The sequence below is a fragment of the Streptopelia decaocto genome (assembly GCF_964273445.1).
Source record: "Streptopelia decaocto genome assembly, chromosome: 5".
Taxonomy (NCBI): Eukaryota; Metazoa; Chordata; class Aves; order Columbiformes; family Columbidae; genus Streptopelia; species Streptopelia decaocto.
In genome coordinates, this window is record NC_138659.1 from 62,604,835 (window position 1) to 62,624,120 (window position 19,286).

Below are 19,286 nucleotides of genomic sequence, written 5' to 3' on the forward strand. Positions count from 1 at the left end.
ACTATATTTCTTCTAGTAATTTCTATTCCCTCTTTTTTTCAGATCCCATACTTTCATTTGGTTACACTAACACTTCAGGTTTAGACAAGAACAAAGAAAACCTAGAATAATTCAAAGCTCCACTAAACTGAAATAGTAAAATTGTCACAGTAGTGACCCAGTGATAACAACAGTCTTGGAAATATTTATCCTGTAGATGCAATTAAGTTAGGCACCAGAGTATCAGTAATGTTATTTGTTTCTCTCTTCAAGAAGAACATGTTTAACAGTCGCTACAGTTTTGGGTCTGCAGCCAATACATTTTTTTCTTTCCAATTTTAAAGATAATTTCAGCTTTTATTCCCTGTGTCCTCAGATCATTGCAAGAAATGGTGACTTTTACTATTTATCTGCTGGTCATCTTGGCTCAAGCTCTTGCAGGGCCTTGCAATCCAAATAAAGCAGGTAAAATAACTTAAGTCTCCTATGATCTTCTCTTGTAATTAAGCTGCCAAAGGGTTGGTTGTTTGGGTTTTTTTGCTATTTAAAAGTGGAAAGGTTTTTCTTCAAAAAGTTAAACTGCGGATTCTGGAGAACTAATCCTTATGTTTCTTTTATTGATCTGATTTCAGCAAGCACAGTAAAGCAAGTACCACTGAAGTCCTAGCTCGACAGAGAATCAGGCAAATGCTTAACTCTGTGCTATAATCATAGCGCAATAAAGTTACGCACAAGCAGCATTCAGACATAAAATGGCCAAGAAAACACCAACAATTAGAAATTATCTGTAATAGCACAGACTAGATGCAGCAGATCTTTGCTGCCCAAATTGGGCTTCAGTCCCACTGAGTGCAATCAGATGACTAGTGGCGAATGAATGTGCTGGGTTGAACTCCTGAACCATTGCTATATTAAACAAGAAAAAACAAAAATCATTGCCTCTAAGGCCCTAATTGCACCCTGGTTTATGCCTAGGAACTCAAATGATCTGGTGCCATACAGACCTGTAATGCAGAATTCACTACAATTAAAAAATGTCCTTTAGAAAGGGCATTGGAATATGTCTCAATATAGAGTGTTTGCTTTGCATGTGCATGATTGTTGTCAGTCTACTGCCAGTAATTTCGCAGTATCTCTTAAGTATTTGGCCCTCTAGCCATTTTTTTCAGTACCTTCATTTGCACAAGCAGTTTCTCTGAACTGCAGGAATTTTCGTAGCTGTAATGTTGATAGTTATAAAACTGACCACCAGCACAAGCAGAATCAGCCTGTGTGTGCTGAAAGTTTGTTGACCAGAAAGAAGCAAGTTGTTAAGGTCCCTATTTGACTTCCCCTGAGTATTCCTTAACCTTCTGCAGACATGGAAAGGCAGCAAAATCAGGCTTTTATTATAAAAATGAGAGTGTCAAAGGCTTAAAAAAAAAATGTAATAATTCCAGTTAGGCTGTCCTTTTTTTCAGACTGTAGTAATTGGAAATCTTTCTCAATGTTCAGGTCATTGTTAGCCAATATTTTCCCTTTAAATTCTCATCAGACATTCCAATTTGCACTGCCTGATTCTCTTTGAAAAATGGCCACTTCTGCTATCATGAAGCAATTGGTCTAAGTTATGATGTTCAATATTCATGATTGTATTACAATCACCATGTTTGGAAACATATTGCACTGCAATTAACCACCACTGTTAACAGGGCTAGGATTTTGGTTCATTTACTATTAACAGGACTAGGCTTTTCAGTTCAGTTATTATTGCCGTTAACAGCACTAGGCTTTTAGGTTCATTTTTAGATCTTAGCTGTTAACTTGAGAATTCATAATTCAGTTTGTGCTGGTACTGCAATGCCAGTACAAGGAGAGAAAGGGCAGAATATGTATCGTGGCCTAGACCTAACACCACTACAAAAAGGTGAACATCTACTGAAGCCTGAAAAAAAACTTCACCCATATTATTTTTAGAGCCAGTGGTGTGACAGAAGAGAGTTCTGCAGGATAATCAGACTTCAGTGCAGCAATTTTTCACTTCGGGCTTCTCAGCAGTGTCTCTGTTCCTCAATCAGCTGTTCCAGAAAGATAAATAATTTACATGAAGCTCTACAGTAATTAGAAGGCAAAGGCCAAACTCTTCCAAAGAGGACAGAATTTAACAACCCAAAGGTTGAAAGAGGAACATCACTGAATATCACTCTAGGTGTATTATTTTCCTTTCAGATGTAATCCTGGTATACTGCTATCCTAGAACCATCATTACCAAAATCCCAGAGTGTCCTTATGGATGGGAGGTTAATCAGCTGGCACTTGGAGGCATTTGCTACAATGGAATCCACGACTCGGGATATTACCAATTCACAATCCCGGACCTGTCACCAAAAAACAAATCCTACTGTGGGACACAGTCAGAGGTAAGACTATCAAGGTCAACATTTCTGAGCTGGACTCAGAAATCAGCTGCACTCAGTTGAGAGAGTCCCATTTGCTTCAGCTTGGAGTGGGCTTTAAATATGGAAGGAAAGAGAAGGCAAGCTCCAGTTTGAGGGAGAGGGAAGAATCAAATAGTCACACTTTGCAAAATACTACTACAGGCAAAATACTCGCAGGCTTACTGATGTTAGTCTGTGTGTTGGCCACCCATTTGCACCTGTATTACACAGAACATATATATAGTAAGGCATATACATAGGCAGCACAGCATATGAAGAGCTACAGACACATGTTTCCTTGGGGACGGTGTTTTGTCACCAGATAGAGTCTTCATGTTTCAAAATGTGAAGTTGTTCTTGATGCCTCAAAGACTCAATCCTGCCAACTGCCTCTGTCTTGCCATCTGCAGTTTAAGAACCCTGTTTATCACTTCTACAACTCCATTGTCTCCAATGACACCTCAGTAATTGTGAAGAGCCAGCCTGTGAATTACTCATTTACCTGCACATACAATGCCAACTACCTGGTGAACCAGGCTGCCTTTGACCAAAGGTATGTCCTCTTCTGGAAGTGAGCCTCACCCCATTTTCAGCACCACATCTCTCTCATACGGAACCTTTGTTATGTCCCCAGGGTGGCCACTGTCCATGTGAAGAATGGAAGCTCCGGCTCCTTTGAAAGTCAGTTGTCCCTCAACTTCTACTCTGTAAGTGCTCTTTGCCACCCAGCTTTTCGCCTCCATTTTTCACAGGCTTCAGCCTAAGAACTGAAAAAAAAAAAAGGTTGCTGCTCCTGACTTTTATGTGTGATGGAGCACATTGCTACCCTCTAACAGATAATTCGAGCAGGGCTTGCAGGGGTCCTTGTTTCTGCTGATTAACAGGGATATACTTAAACTGAACAGAGCAGACACATGCCAACTGTTCTTTTAATCCCTCCAAATCAGGCAGATTTTTCTGCTGAGAGGTACATTTCTAACATGCTGACAGGTTTTATAAGAAAAAGCAGAACTGGTTTGTAGTCCCACTCAAAGAGCAGCATGCATCTGCGGGCACCACTGCTATCACATAGTCTCTATAGATACAACAAAGCTCCATCCACTTCTCTGCAGTTTGCTTCCTGGTCTCTCAGGTGAGAAATATTTCATGTTCCCCAGAGCTCTTTAGGTCATGCTGGAATTTTGTTTCCAACAAAATACCATCCCTAGATATCAGGCCAATCTTTTGAAAACCCCTCTGCTCCCCACAGCTCCACTGTGTGCTGGAGCAGCCAGCTCCTGATCCTGGAGTCTTTTTTCCACCAAAGCACAGTCAAAAGCACCAAAGCTGCCTCTCTACTTTAGCAGAGCTAGAAAAAGCACAACTAATAACATGTTTTAAATTTATAGGCCAGGTAGAGGGAGTATTTAGCACAAGGTGGACTGATGGAAATATCTCCATCCACATCCTGCATTTTTGGCACTAACTGATCGCTAAATATTTTGGCAGCCTTGAGATGCCATCTGAAAACCCACGTGGTCTTTTTTTTCTGATATATGGCACAGTAGTAGTATACACTGCAAAGGTCTGGGAGGTACCACACTGCTCCTGACAGAATGACTGCAAAAACAAATGATGGACAATGGCTTTCAGGTACATTTTTTTTCCCCCACAAATGACTGTTTTGTTCTAATGGCCATGGGGCTCCCAGGAGTCAAGGAGAGAGTGGCTGAATTGTTACTAGTATATTTTACCTCTGAGCCCAAGTACAGAACAATCTCAGAAAGCTAACAGACCACTCCTTTGTTATTTTGTTCATGTTTTTACCAGGGAGAAAAGGTTAATTCCGATGATTTTTTTTTTTTTTTCTGGCAAAATGGAAATAAAATATTTATTTTGCCTTGCTATTCATCTCTGCCACTGCTTGAGACAGCCCTCTGCCTCAAGTGGGCCATAGTTCCAGGTGCTTCGTGTGCCCAATTCCTCATCTAGAAGCAGGGTCCGAGCTGCAGTGCGATCCAGCAAAAATGCTTTGGTCTCACTGGCCTTTAACAGTAAAGGACTGTGGTGCAGCATGGAAGCCTGAGGCCTGAATGAAAACCTGACCTTCAACAATAAAACTTGTGAAGAAAAACAACATAGTACCCTAAAACAATATAGAGCAATAAAGTTTAGAAAAAGAAACGATATAGCATGTTCAACTCCTTCTAGCACACAGACTGATAGGAGTTTTGTGACAGTACTTCTGCAAGTGGGAGAAATCTTTAGTTAAATGAGAATTTCTCAGGACACTTAACAGTCATAGATCACTAATTTAAACACAGCCTTGAACTGTAACTTCAGTGCATCCAATCTATCAGATGTTGCAGCACTGCAGTGCCTCACAGCCCTGTAGGTGGGGAAAGGTACATAAGAAATTCAGTACCAGGGAACTGAGCAAGAACAGCATGAAAGGATTCTCGAACAGCTCTAACACCTGAATCCTGCTCTATAGATTTAACTAAGTAACCCAGTGCTATGACTAAACATGTTACTCTTTATCTAGTTCTGGTGCTAGCTTCGTTATGCTCTTATGCAATGAAAAGCAATGGGATTTAAGGTAGGTACTTCAGTGTATTTGTAACCAAATTTTCTCACCTGAGTACCACACACTGTGCTACTTTTAGCAGACTGACCTTTCAGTAGATGAATGCCTATAGCTGGCAGAGCTCTTTCTGCACACTCATGCCCCCTCAGCTCTCACCATGCTGCCTATCACGAGTATAAAGCACAGAGTGCTGAAACTTTGCATATGGGCATGTAATTCTGCTTGTCTTTGTCCCTGTTCCCCAACATGTGGCCACCTCTCAACCTCATTCCCATTCCATACAGTCACTTCCACTCTCACTCCCTCCAGCTTTCCCCACCACCTCTGGTGTTCCAGAAACAGCAGCAAACTTGCTGCCCACCCATGCTGTCATATAACACAAACCACAACCCAAATAGCATCCAATTCTACTACTTAATAAAAGACAAACATTAACAAAAAGATTTTTAAATACCATCTTTGGCTTGCAATAGTCCTACTACTAGGTGTAGAGTTTGGAGCTAGCAGGTAATAAGAACGCAGACTTCAGAAGTGTATCTCTCCAGAGCTGCCTGAAGTTGCCACATGCCACCATTGCTTTGCATGTTACTAGTAACATGATGCCTTTCTCTTTGTCTTTCAAAGAATGCCAAGTTTTCAAGTATAAAAGAAGCCCCTTTCGTCGTTGAAACATCAGAAATTGGTTCTGACATATTTGCTGGAGTTGAAGCTAAGGGCTTAAGTGACAGGTAGGCAAGGGAAGAAGCAATAATTAATAAATTGGCAATCAGGACATTCCTTGCTAATCTGGGGTTTGTGTCTTCCCAGGTTCAAAGTCGTTCTCAACAACTGCTGGGCAACTCCCTCCTCAGAGTATTTCTACCAGATCCACTGGCCTCTGATCACCAAGGGGTAGGTGCCGGTAGGGAGCAACTCAGCCCAGCAGATGACAAGAAGCTGGGGGGCGAGGGGGCAAAAAGAGAAGCTGGCCCACAGCAGATCAAAGGCATTCATCAGAATGAGACCTCAGGAGATGTTTCACTGAGGCCACGGAGGCTCTAACACTGCTCCTCCATACACAACACAGGTGTGCCACAGACTACTCCATCCTTGTGCACGAGAATGGGAAAACAAGCCGGGCGACGTTCCAGTTCAATGCTTTCCGCTTCCGTAACATCCCCAAGTTATCCAAGGTCTGGCTGCACTGTGAGACACACGTCTGTGACAGCGAGAAGTTCTCCTGCCCGGTGGTAAGGCCTCCCTCCCAGAGAAAAATACAGGGCTAAATTTAGACAGAGGATGTAGAAACCTTCCTGAGGGCACATCATGTGCAGAGCCAGTGCCAGAGCTTTCGGGAGATGGAGCCACCACAATGCCTGAACCCGAGTGGCCAGCTGTGCACCCTAACCCCAGTCATGCCACAGGTGCTGTAGGCAACATTAGGCAACTTGTTTGAACATATTGAGAAATGCGGTAGCCATAGAAACACTCGGTTCTTATCGATATCCCAGGCTGCAGTCCTGTCTGACAAACAGCTACAGTTAAAATCAACCCTGAAAGAAGGGAGAAAGTAGAGCTTTTTCCATTTTATCAAATATCTTGGTGCTGAGGGCACACTGGGGGCAGCAGGCGAACTTGGCTCAAAGCCCATCGCTAGTGAAATGAAACCTCCCAGTCCCCCTTCCAGGGAAAGTCCTCTCTGCTACCCTGCAAAGAGCTGCAGTGAGTTGCTGCTCTTGCAGCTGTCCTGTTCTGCATTAAATACATACATTGCCACTGGAGCAGGAACTGAGTCAAAGAGAGGGTTCTTGTGACCTTAGCTGGGAAGGAGAGGGTAGGTGATATACAGGCATGTTATTTAGCATGGGGAGGTGTTTGCTGCTTGCACCAACAGATGCAAGGGTGAGGGTTACTAAAGCGTCTTTCTTTAACAACTTCACTCTCCCTCTTTCTGTAGGTCAGAGCTTCACTGCTCTTTCTCTCATAAAGTGAGCATGTCATTGCTATAAAGCAATATAGAATTTTATTTAACCTGAAATGAAAGCCCAAAATACATACGGTCATTTCAGCAACAAACATTTCTTGCTAGAGAAGAGAAAGCATCACTCCTGATCAAATCAACTTTTCTTTCTAACCCCTTTCTCAGTCCAGGAGCCAAATTAAGATAGCAGTTTATTACCCAGCCTCAGCACCAAGAAGAGGACACTGATTTATGCAAAACCTGCATGTCTCATAAAAACGCATTGTTAGAAATTCTAAGTTTCAAAGACAAAAGAAAAAACTCTGGGCTAAGATTTCGATGCTTGTTTTTAAAGACTTCTTCAACTTTTTATCCAGCCACAGAAAACATAAACCCAGTACCCCATATCTGCCTTTCTGTCAGTATTGCCAAATATCTACATCATTCTTACAGGCACACAGTGGAACTCCCTCCTTACCCTCCAGCACAGGATAATTGCTCCATCAGGCTGACATCCCTTGAGTCCAATTCCAACCCCAAAATGTAGCTGGTGGTCTGTTGAAATTAGGGTTGAACCAAGCTGGGGGTCTACACTTACAATCAACTCATAGCCAGAATTACCACACACTGAGCTCATAAAAAAAATAAAAAACAAGGACACACAGCTGGGGATCTACAAAGGTCATGGATGGACTAAGACCTTTGATCTATAGATGACTGCCTCCAATACAGACCTTGTCAGCTGTGACAGGTGTCATTAGTGCTGGACATAAGGTCATCTATATGGAAGGGATTTGGCCTGTTTCTACCCAATGGGAAGCAATTGTAATTAGCAATAAGCAACAGACGTCTTCACAGAGATCCCAGGTTAAATAGATGGAGCTCAGCTCCCTCCTTCCTTCTCAACAGGAGGTTTGTTTAAGGCAGGGTGGCAAGGGCAGGAGTACCTGTGATTCGCAAGTGGACACCAACCTGGGCTCCTGCCATCTCACAACTGAAAAAAACACTTAACACTGGCAGTCACTGTAAGGTCTGTGGGACATTAAGATCCTCAGAAATTGCACTGTAGAGACTCTCCTTAAATTTATCCTGCACTAAAAAAACAACCAATAATCACAAGAAAAACAAACAAACAAACTCTAGAAAATATGTAGCAATATTAACACATATTTCTTTTCCGTGGTTGGAAACATGAGAGCTGGGTTTGGATTTTTGTATTATTTTTAAATATTCTTTTTGGCATACATGGCTTTCTCTCTGATCTCTTGAGACATGTGACAAACGAAAACAGCGCATGGAACAAACCGGAGGTGTTTTAGTGGCGGAGATCGCTGTGCGCAGTAAGTGACTGGGTGTCTGGGGAGCAATGAAGTTGGGACCTGCCAGGGGCTCACAGCACAGGATCAGGGAGAGGGAGCTGACACCCTCAGCTCTTTCCGCCATGGCAGCAGCAATCTGCAATAGAAGTTGGTCCCCTCCAGGCTCAGGCAGAAGGGCTCAGTGACACTCTCCTCATTTACAAAATGAGTAAAGGCACCCATTTGACATTAACGATAAATGGCCAAACCACGTGCACACCAAGTTAGCAATGGAAACTCTGCTCCGCCGCACTGGACCTCAGCAACAGCCCAGACAAGCTCTGATAGATTGCACATGAGTGGGAGAGGTCAGGCTAAGGAGCAGCAGGAACACTTATCCTTACGCTGTGTGTTGGTACTTCAGCATCCCTTAACCCTTCGTGTCTGTCCCTCCTGATACACAAACTGAACTGGCATCAGGTTTCCCCATTATAAAACAATTCCTCTTTCCTCTTATTGCTGCCTCCTGGAGGCACCAGGAATTTCTCCCTGAGCTGGTTTAATTCTGCAATTAATCCTTTCAAACAGGTCCTTGGAAAAAGGTATGCCGAAATACTGTTTTCACTAGAGCCTTAGTTTATCAGCTACACCCACAACAACCTGAAAGCCAATTTAAAATTACAAATACACATAAAGCATCATTATTACAATCTGGTATGTTACACCAGTAAAACTCATTCAATTTTAGAAGATAAAAGAACTGAGGATCCTTTTATAACTTCAGACAGTAAAGACAAGAGTAAGAAATACCCAGAATTTTGAAATGTGGCAAATGTTATTTGTTCTTTTACAAAGCACACTGGTGCACTCCACCCTTTTTTAAACATGACATCCCAATGTTATCTTTTTCTTATTTTATACAGGCAAAGGTTTATCCAGATTTTACACACTCTCAGGTAAATAGCAAAGTATAACAATGAAAATACCAATCCCAAATAAGGATTTTAAGTGACTCTGTCAACATAAAACCCACAGCTCAAAGAAAGAGCTGAAAAATCTACTAAATTTGAGAGAAAGGGAAATATTTCAAAATAAAATTTCATTTTTCAATGTTATACATTTTGTTTTCCTCCATTTGGCACATGCCTCACTCTGGACAATAATATCATACCAATAACAACCAATATTGAACAATACTTTCTCTTATTTTCACCCTCTTCCCCAAAAGGAACAAGCACGTTCCACTGCGTTAGCAGAGATGTCTGAAAGCATTTCTATTTGGAGAGGGCTTGAAAAAGGCCTTTCGAAGCCTATTTGTTAAAACTCAATATGGTGACAGAGTCACAATAGGGACATGAACTTGCATTGATGGGGGTGGGAAGAACATGAAAGGCAGCTGATAGTGAAGTACTCACATTTAGTCTGTGTTTCTTTTGCAGATATCATCTTCCACCTACTCTTTGTGATTGGATTTTGTGCTGTTTTATTATAAAACACAGTCCAGCTGTGTTTCTTACCTTTTCCCAATCCCGTTTGGACCCAGACTTCTTTACTAAACATGTTTATTTCACAGGTGAAAATGAAAATCACAAAAAAAATCATTGTGCACCATTTTACCAGATAAATAAAACATTCCATGAGCTTTGTGCCTTGAATACTGGAAAATCCCAAAGCAGATTTTCCTCTCCCCAGTCTCTGCAGGTGTTTTAAACTAGTGAAACCCTAAGGGTTATGTATTCTACTGATGCCTCCTTTTAAGAATTGTGCTGCCAACAATACTTGTTTCTGCAAGGAACACAGAGATATGCAAATTCAGTGTTTTTAACACCAAATTTCCCTTCAGGGTTCCTCTTCCCTGTCCATCTCAGTGTGGTCCCAAAACTCACCTCCAGGCCCGGTCTTGCAAGGTTCAAGCTTGATCTGCGAAGCCTTTGAACAAGATGAAAACTAGCCTGACATGTCAAGGATGAGAGAAAAGGATGCTTTTTATATGGGAATAGTTAGGAGGTCCTCAGAATTAATTACCTGACATTTATTTCCTGCTTCTCAGCCTTGTCAGTATTGATTGGTTGGGTCAAGTAGAGTACGACAAATGCTGCAGTAGGTACAACACTGTTAGGAGTAGGATGTCTTGCTGACTGGAGAGGCTCAGTGCTGGAGAGCTGCATGGCATGGATGCAAATTAAGCACATCTGAGGTTTGAGAACAAGCTAATGATCTTTACACTTCCTTGGAGACACAGCTGGTGTCAGATACAACAAGGTACAGGTGTTAGCTCTGTACCCGAGTGACAACAGCTCCTGAATAGTACTGAGAAGAAATCACTAGAAAGAGAAAACATGATTTCTAGAGAGCAGGAAATATCAGGGCATGAAACAATTTATAAGCAGAAGTGATAGTAGGTTATTTTCAGCAGTTACTAAAATAACCTTTAGCAGAACTCTTGACAATGTAAGAAACATTCCTAGGCCTTTTCCATGAATCTTTCAGGATCCTAAATGTGAAAGAGGGAAGAACGACTACAGCTATTACACTTCATATTGCTGAACACAGTCAGTGTACCTCTACCTGTACATACTGCAGCATAAGCACCATATAGAATTTTTGCTATTGTTTTTAAAGAGGAAACCTCCTGAATAATTCTATTAAAATAATTTTAAGTTCACTGTTCTTTCTGAAACCTCACAGTTAAGATAATGCATAGCTAGAAGATAAATATATTACAGCCACAGTTTTCAAACAGACAGATTCCTCTTAGCATGGACTATTTGCTCCTCTAGGTGTAATCTCAGTCTCGGTTCATACACATTTATAAGTAACTGAGAAAAGGAAAAATAAAGCTGTTTAGAAGCTGAAATGATAGCAAACAGCATCCACCCTGACAACCTGCAGAAAATCTCTCTGCTATTACAGCGTGCATTTAGCCCGTACATACAAGAGAGGGCACTCTCTTGACAGAATTGTCTGATTTAGACAGACCAGGCTTAGAAGAAGGTATGTCACTTCGAAGAAGTATATCTGTACATTCAAAGTCATTCTTGGTGGTACAAGTTTCTAAAGCAGAGCAGAGCTACTGGATGTTTTGTGCACCACAGGAAATTTTATTTAGAGATAATGACCCTGAAGGTTTTTTCTCTCCCATTTGCTGTTTTGCCTCCCTTTCCCCTTGCCTCCTCCCACTAACATCCCCAGTTTCAACACCTTCTACCAGGTGGCTTTACCTCTTCAAATATTTGTCCTTGCCAAATGAGATGAACACACAATCTTCTTCTCCAAAGCCTGTTTCTTTTGTCTTTCCAATGGTCATTGCTCTCCTATCATGGCTATGTTGTGTGGAAAGCCTTGAACTGAATTTCCTTGGTAGGCTGATCAATTTTCTTCCTGATTATGCCACAAGTGTTGCTTTGGAGCAAACCTTGCAGGATTGCAGCAGCTGGGAAGTGTGCCTGAGACTTCCCAGGCTGCCTCCCTGCCCACCGTGGGATGGAGCCTCTGGACACATGTACCTCCTGTCTGTGCGGGGACACTGCACTGAGCAGGGCTGGAGTTGCAGGATGGGCAAAGCCCTACTACCAATCTAAATCTGGATCACTATCTCTCTAGAGTCCAAAAATGTTTATAGCTAAGGACAAACAAACAAACAAACCACAACTGAAAAATAACTCCCAGAGGTGACTGCGAAAAGATTTGTCTGCCTGAGGAGGCAGCAAATTATGAGCTGGTTTCAGCTCCACGAGTGAACCACTTAAGCAAGCACAAGTTGTCCATCCTAAACAGCTCACATAAAAAATACAGACGCTAATTCACCTTCCTTTTTCCAAACCTGCATATGGCTGATCACTATTTATTCTGTTAAATATGATTTATGTTGCCAGTATCAGAAAATATAGTGATTCCAAGAGATTTTAGCACAAGCTAAAGCTTGATAGACTTGATTTCAGTAGTGCTAGTACAGTGACACACATTTACACAGTATTTTGTTCATTAAATATAGGTCACTTCTCACTTGTAAATGGTAAATACTATTAATCTGGGTGGCCTTTGTTTGACAGTCACTACAGATGCAAAAAATTATTAAGAAGGCCCAACAGAAATCACCAGTGAGAGAGTGAGTCAGATCTAACACAAAATTCTCAGGAGTACAAACGGGCAAGCATGACATCAATGCAAGCTGGTCCTTTCCATCCTTGATGCTGCTCTGTATTCAGCGTCTCCAAAGAAGTAGTGCTGTGGCAACACGACTCTTGCCACCCCGGGTCCCATAGTGAAAAAGAAGCAGCAAGCTCCAAGACAGGCAAGTCAGAATTATGCCTTATATCCTGTGCTGAAATCCCACAATTTCAAATCCTCAGTATCTGGTATCAGAGGACGTGCAACTGACTCTGCAGCAGAGTTGCCAGACTAGGTCTGACTTGATGTGCCCACATAGCGCATCCCCTTCTCGCTCAGCCCCCAAAGGAGTGAAGCCACATGGGGGCTGTGAGCCTTTCTATAGGGGGATCTCAACTCAGCAGCACATCAAGATAAACATTGCACACCTTGACAGAATTGGCAATATACTACACAATATAAACATAGGCACAATCTCAGATCCAGATAACATATATAGAAACTCCCTGTCTTAATCTTAATTTAAACACCAACTTCATCTCTTCATTCTGCCAATCCATGACATTTTGTTTAAGTGTCTTGGTCAGGGACAAGGAAAAAACCCTTCTTATCTCAGAATCATATCATAACAACCATGACTCAATACATACAAAGCACATCATAGAAGTACATAGACTGTATTAGGAGTGAACCTCCTCACCCCATTCTGAAGAGCAAATCTTTCAAAGTTATCTCCATCCAAAGGGCAGCTGTCACTCACAGGTGCAGAGGGAAAAATATCTATTGATTGATTGGATTCCACAGCCCTTTCATGTAGCATATCACTGTGGCCCTGCAAAGGTCAAGTCCAGCAGCGTCAGAGAAATAAATGGTAATTCTTACAGTCAAGCACTCAAGGAGGACACAAGTGTCCTGAGCTCTGTCAGAAGCTGCATTGCACTCTGAAGCAGAGAGATCAGCTTGCCTTCCAATACATTTTTCTTTACCTTGTTGTGTCAAGAAAAACCTAGTGCCTATCTAATGTCTTAGCCTGCTCTTCAAAAGCAATTACGTTAGATATATGTCCGTTCTAAATTCGAAGTGAAATGTTGTTAAATTCGCCCATACGAAGGCCACCTGCAATGCAAACAGCCACTCTCTAGTGCAACCAGTCTCCAGACTTCCCAGACTGAGTCTCACATCGAGCAGCCTGTGCGTCTCCTCTCCCACTAAATTTTCTCCGCATGTGGCTGCAGCCACAGCACTCTCCTCCCACAGACTGGCTCCTTCTGGGCATTTTACACACGGTGACACAAATCATCACTGAAACAGATCTCACCCTGCTGCAAGTTACCCTGCTTTCCTGCTTACACTCATCTGTTCTAACTGGAAAATAAATTTCAAATAAATCAAAATAAAGTTTAAAATTTTAATTAATAGATTAAAATAAAGTTCAAAAAAATAAATTTTAAATTGCATACTGCTTTTCCATAAGCCTATTCAGCAGAGTCCAAATGATGCAGCATTGCATGATGGGAAGTGAGGCACGTAGATCCTAGTCCATGGTGAGCACCAAAGCTGAGGTCTAATGCTAAAGCAGAGAGGTCTTATCACTGTGAAATATTTGCACAGGTCTACAAATTTACACAGTGATTAATAAGCCCTGATAAGAGCATTCTGAGCACTTCTCATTGTCTTCAAGCCCAACACTTCTGTGCTAGCACCTTTTAGTGAGTACCATGAAGTACTCTAAAAACAGGAACTGATTAATCAGGAAGATTTAATCTTCCCTTTACAAACTGAGAAAAACTGAGGCAGAAAGAATGAAGTGAGTAGGTCATGGCAGGGGTACAAGATTGGTACTCAACTGCAATCAGTTGAGGGGAACGTTACCTGAATAACAGAAATAGTCATAAAGGAAAAAATTCATAGCCTGATCTGATACTTCTGAGGATGAGTTGAGAAAACTTGCAAATTTTGCATTTATTTTATCTGTATTGGAAACAGATATTTCATATATACAGAAAATGAAGACAACAAATGTAAGGGTAGGCTTGCATCCTGGCCAAATTCTATCACAAATTATTATATAATAAAATACTGAGACACTGAAAAGAATAAGACGCAATTACCTGAGAGAAGGGGTTGCAGGGAGGGGAGATGAGGAGTATTTACTTTTTAGTAAGCACAGCTTCAAAGGATAAGGCACACTTATATGTTTTATCTTTTTAGACTTGTATATACTTCATCTTTTTAGCTTATCTTGAGATTTTTTATATGTAGCAAGAATCATGTGGCCTACTTTGCTCCAAGAAGAGACTAGACAAACATTTTAAATGAATATGGAAAGCACTGAGCACAGATACAGACCACTAAACAGGAGTCACTCCATCACACATGACATCTGAAGCAAACACAGCTTGTATTTAGAAAAAAAGGGGGGGGACTAGCTTACTATTTGTCTAATTAACATGACATCTGGCTTCAACTGGCTATTAATCATCTTCATTTCCTGCTCTAAACCACCAAACATCAGCGTTGTGGGCTGTTCAGCAGCTGCTATTTCCTTCTCTACGACAGCCACATTTGAGTGGTGAACAAACAACTCCTGCACATCTCACATGGTCCACAAAACACTTTCGATACGTGCCAGAACAGTACAATCCATTTGTGGTAATAAGCCTTTCACAAGTAAGCAAAACTCATCCTTCATGGCTTGCTTCTCTTGACCACTTTTTCACAGAGAAGAACATTAGTCTTGTCTCTGTATTTTCATCCCAACAAGCTCTTAAGGTGGTGATGATCCTTGTATTGCACTTCTCCACATACACTGGGATTGCTATACGGATGAGTTCTTGATTCTGTTGATAATCTCTGAATACAGCAAGCATGATTCATCATGATCCCAGGTCCCCATATAGCTATTCTCATTTTAGTATTACCCATATTTAATTGAAAATGTGCATAACAAGAAAAGGGATGTGTCCTTCCCATAAAGGGTTCCCACTTCCCACTTGGGAAAGCTTCCAGATGGAGGATCATATCCAACCAGGGAACCAGCAGGAATCAGTGCCAGAGCTTACACAAATTAGAATATAAAATGGGGAGAAATTGTCTTTTAATTATGCAATGGACAAGAAGATATCACGTGAATACTTTAAATACACCGGAGAGAAAGAGGTTGCCGAAACACATAGAAAACTGCCAAGAAATTTTGCTGAGCTGCTTGAAATTTTAGGCACGGTGGCAGTGGGGGAGGACTTGGAGGGGTATATGTTGTTAGTTTTTTTGGTAACAGAATTTACAATCAGTGGCCAGATCTCCATCTACCATTAGAAATGCAATAAAAGAAGTACTAGTAAGCTGAAGCATGTTCTATAATCTGTACAATATTTATCAAAAGGTTTAAATCCATACAAGTCTTCAAATATGAAGGGCAACATCTTTAATGAGCAGACAGATACATTACTCTGACTGTACTCAGGCGTTCTATGATTCAGCACACATACAGTAAATATAGCGCACATACACTTCCAAAAAAACTAGTATGAAAAGATAGTTCAAAACAACCAATATAACAGCTCGGCAATGCTGGCTTCAGAAATCCTTGCTAGCTCTCTATCCAGTAAAATTTCCCTCCTGGAGGAGCTCCTGCATTCCATCAGCCTACGCAGTATCATGGTTCTGCTATGGTTACATGGCATTGTCCATCTGCCTTTAGACATCTGCCAGAGACAGGCTGGTCTCCGTGCTGATGCCTAAATCCAGCCCAGTGGTACCTAAGGACAGACCCAGCTCACAGAGTCAGACCTGACTTTGCTGTACAAACAGAATAAAAAGAACAAGTAGGAAACTCAAATGCTAAGAAGGGTATAGCAGGAAATAATTCAGTGCCTTCCTGAAATGATTTATATTTTTATAATATTTGTTATCTTAACTTTTTAGCATCTTGAAAATCAAATATATCTGTTCTCATGTTCCTAACCATCTCCCTTCATAGCAAGGCACTTACAAATATTTATGTCAAATGGCAGATACAGTGAAAAAATATTTCTGCATAACATTTAGATGCAATAGGGATTGAAAAGATGAAATGTAAATGAAAGAATGCTAAGTCTGCTCTTGTTTTTGTGCTTTGAAAGCAGGTAGTTAAAAACAGTTTGGAAACAGCTTTTGTCAACAGACTGCTGGAAACATTTCCTAGGAATAGCTTTAAATTTAAGGTCCTTTAGCCTAAGATAGATAACAAAAGAAAAAAAAAAAAAAAAAAAAAGAAGAAAAAATGGAACACTAATGAGGAGAGGCTCTAGAAAACATGAACTTTACACCCTAACAACCAGAACCGACCACAAAACAAGAGCAAACTGGTTCAGGTAACCACAGAGGAAGAACCAGGTTAGACACCATGTCTGATCAATGACAGGATGACAATTCTTTTGCTATAGTTCTGCCATTGCAGCTCTTTACCTGTGGTCAGATACTAAAAGCAGCACTGTGCCCCAGGGCACTGTAACTCAGGCACCAAGCCCAGGTTTCCATCTCAAGAGTGAAATAAGATCCTCATTCCTTTGTAATTGCCATCTGAAGGTTGGGCACAATTTACTATGAGGCTGCCCAGTTGCTGGCATTTCTTAACATTGTACAATTTATAAAAATATCAGGATTAAGATTTTCCTTTAGCAATTATTTTTAGGTAGAGGGAAGCAAACCGAGGCGTTTTTGCTGCAAAATGGGATTAGTGCAGCAGCACACTGCCAGCTTGCTTCTCTGTCATGCCATCTTTGGCAGCACTTCAGCATATTTGCACCATTCTGGCAGCAGAGAGCAACCATGAAACTGGTTTGATCAGTGCTTGGGGAGTCTGCGAGGTGTGGTGTTACCTGGGCTCTGCCCGTGCTGCCGTCCTCACCCTGGCTTTCCCAGAGAGGCTTAAAACCTCTGAAAATTAGCCTGAAGGATTGCCTGGTGGTGATTGTGGAGCTGAACCAGGCGACATCTTCTATAAGACTGATCTTATCTCTGGGCTGATTTTAAATTTGCTCACACATGTTCATGCCCTGAATTTCAGGGCTCCTAATTACTCAGGCTGGGTTCAACCTTATTTTGGTGATCAACTCCGGAAGACACTACAACTTAAGGCTTAATCCTTCTAAGTCTTAGTTCTGACTTCACACACATACATACTCCTCTTCCTCCCCTCCCCTTTTCTTTTAATGTGACTGTACACACCACAAACTTCTGTTAATTTACATGTATAAAGTCATCGTTATTTTTGAAAAGAGCAATGTTTTCCTCACCAGTCTTTAGGAGGAAAGCCATCTAACCAGCTGATGGAAGAAATTCATTTTGTTAGACTGCAGGCAGATACAGACAGCTATTGAAGAATCCATTTCTACTGTATTTTTTCTTTCATTTTCAATTTATTTTACAAATGGCAGGGGACATACACCAAACTGCTCTGTCATCTAAAGATCAACACCACAAGTTATTAAAAATTGAATGTTTTCTTCCCCACTGAAATTTCAGAAAGTGGGAGACAAGCTACAAATATGTCCCAGTTTGGCTGAGGTAGAGTTCATTTTCTTCCTAGTAGCTGGTGTAGCGCTGTGTTTTGGATTTAGTATGCGAATTAAGTTGATAACACGTTGATGTTTTAGTTGTTGCTAAGCAGTCAAGGACTTTTCAGCTTCTCATGCTGGCCTGGCAATGAGAAGGCAGGGAGTGCACAAAAGGTTGGGAGGAGACACAGCTGGGACAGCTAAACCCAACTGACATCCTCTTGTGAGAAAGACTTTGTGGTATCTACTGGTGGTGGTAGGGCTGAGGCATTTGTGCTCCCAGCACTGGCCAGAGAAGGCATTAAAGCAGATTTCAGAAGGCTTGCTTTTCTGAACCTTATACTGGCTGGTTTGCTGGTCCTTAGGAACATAAGGGGATATTAGTGGGACTTGGGAGAGATGGTGGAGTATCTACATCACTTTTCAAAGGTGCATTGTGCTTGTGCATATTCAAAAGAAACAAAGTGTATTCCGAGGGAGGTGAGCACCAAAAGCAGCCTGCCTGGGATGTACTGCTCCTGTTCTTATGCCACATCACTCCCTTGTGCTCAACAGCCTTTCTAGATGTGTTTTCTTTCTCCAGAGCAACTAGGCTAATGAGCTTGGTCAGGGCATGACATCTACACTCCTATTCCCTGTTTTGGACTAAATGAGGACACCCTTCATTACCTACTGTAGACTTGCTGAGAGTCTTCCAGCAAGGTTTATAATTCAATGGAAAAGACCCAGGAGAGACAGATCTCTTTCGAACTTCCTTTGATTATTAGCAGAGGGAGGGAAAACAGACATTAAAAAAATATCACTTTCCTAGAATGCCAGGTAGGGTCCAGCCTGCATTTTGGCTGATGAACTGTCCAAACCACACAGGACTGGCACTGAGCCAGTAATCAGTGATGCTGCTGCAGCTGGTCAGGTTATAAAATCATTGCACCTTACCTTTCCCTGCCTGCCTACCCTCCAGCAGTACCTCTCCCTTATGCAACAATCTCATCATGACCTGGATATAAAAGGCAAAACAAAAGGATATTCTGAGAAGTGTTTAAGGTCACCAGGTTATTTTGTCAGAACTGCCTGGATCTGATTTGGAGGTACTGATCTCAGCCTCATGTAGCGATAGTTAAAACAGTACATTTAGCTACCACTTCAAAATACAGCTGTAGTTGGTATATGCTCCCAAGTCCTGCAGCCACCCCTCCAGCTACAACCTATGATGGGAAGCAGCCTGTTTGTTAACTCCAGTAGTGTACAACCACGGAAATCACCTCACTGAATGCTTACCTTACAAATAGATTTCAATGCAGTTTCAGTAAGTTTCAGCACAGTAAGTGCTTCTTGATCTCAATCTTCCCATCATGTGATTTTTAAAAAAAAAAAAAAAGACACAGCCCCATGATTTAACATTTCCTTTACAGACATGGTATGCAGCAAGACTGCATCATA

The 19,286-nt window shown here is 41.5% G+C and overlaps 1 protein-coding gene across 1 annotated transcript; it reads left to right on the forward strand.

The window, feature by feature from the left end:
- Positions 1-368: 368 nt before the first annotated feature.
- TECTB (tectorin beta) lies at positions 369-9,691 on the forward strand (the record flags this gene model as incomplete). Its single annotated transcript, XM_082053108.1, has 10 exons — positions 369-444; positions 2,188-2,378; positions 2,807-2,949; positions 3,031-3,103; positions 5,587-5,690; positions 5,770-5,853; positions 6,029-6,191; positions 8,172-8,241; positions 9,123-9,155; positions 9,639-9,691. 10 exons carry the CDS (start codon positions 369-371, stop codon positions 9,689-9,691), a joined length of 990 nt encoding a protein of 329 aa, XP_081909234.1.
- Between the last annotated feature and the right edge of the window lie 9,595 nt (positions 9,692-19,286).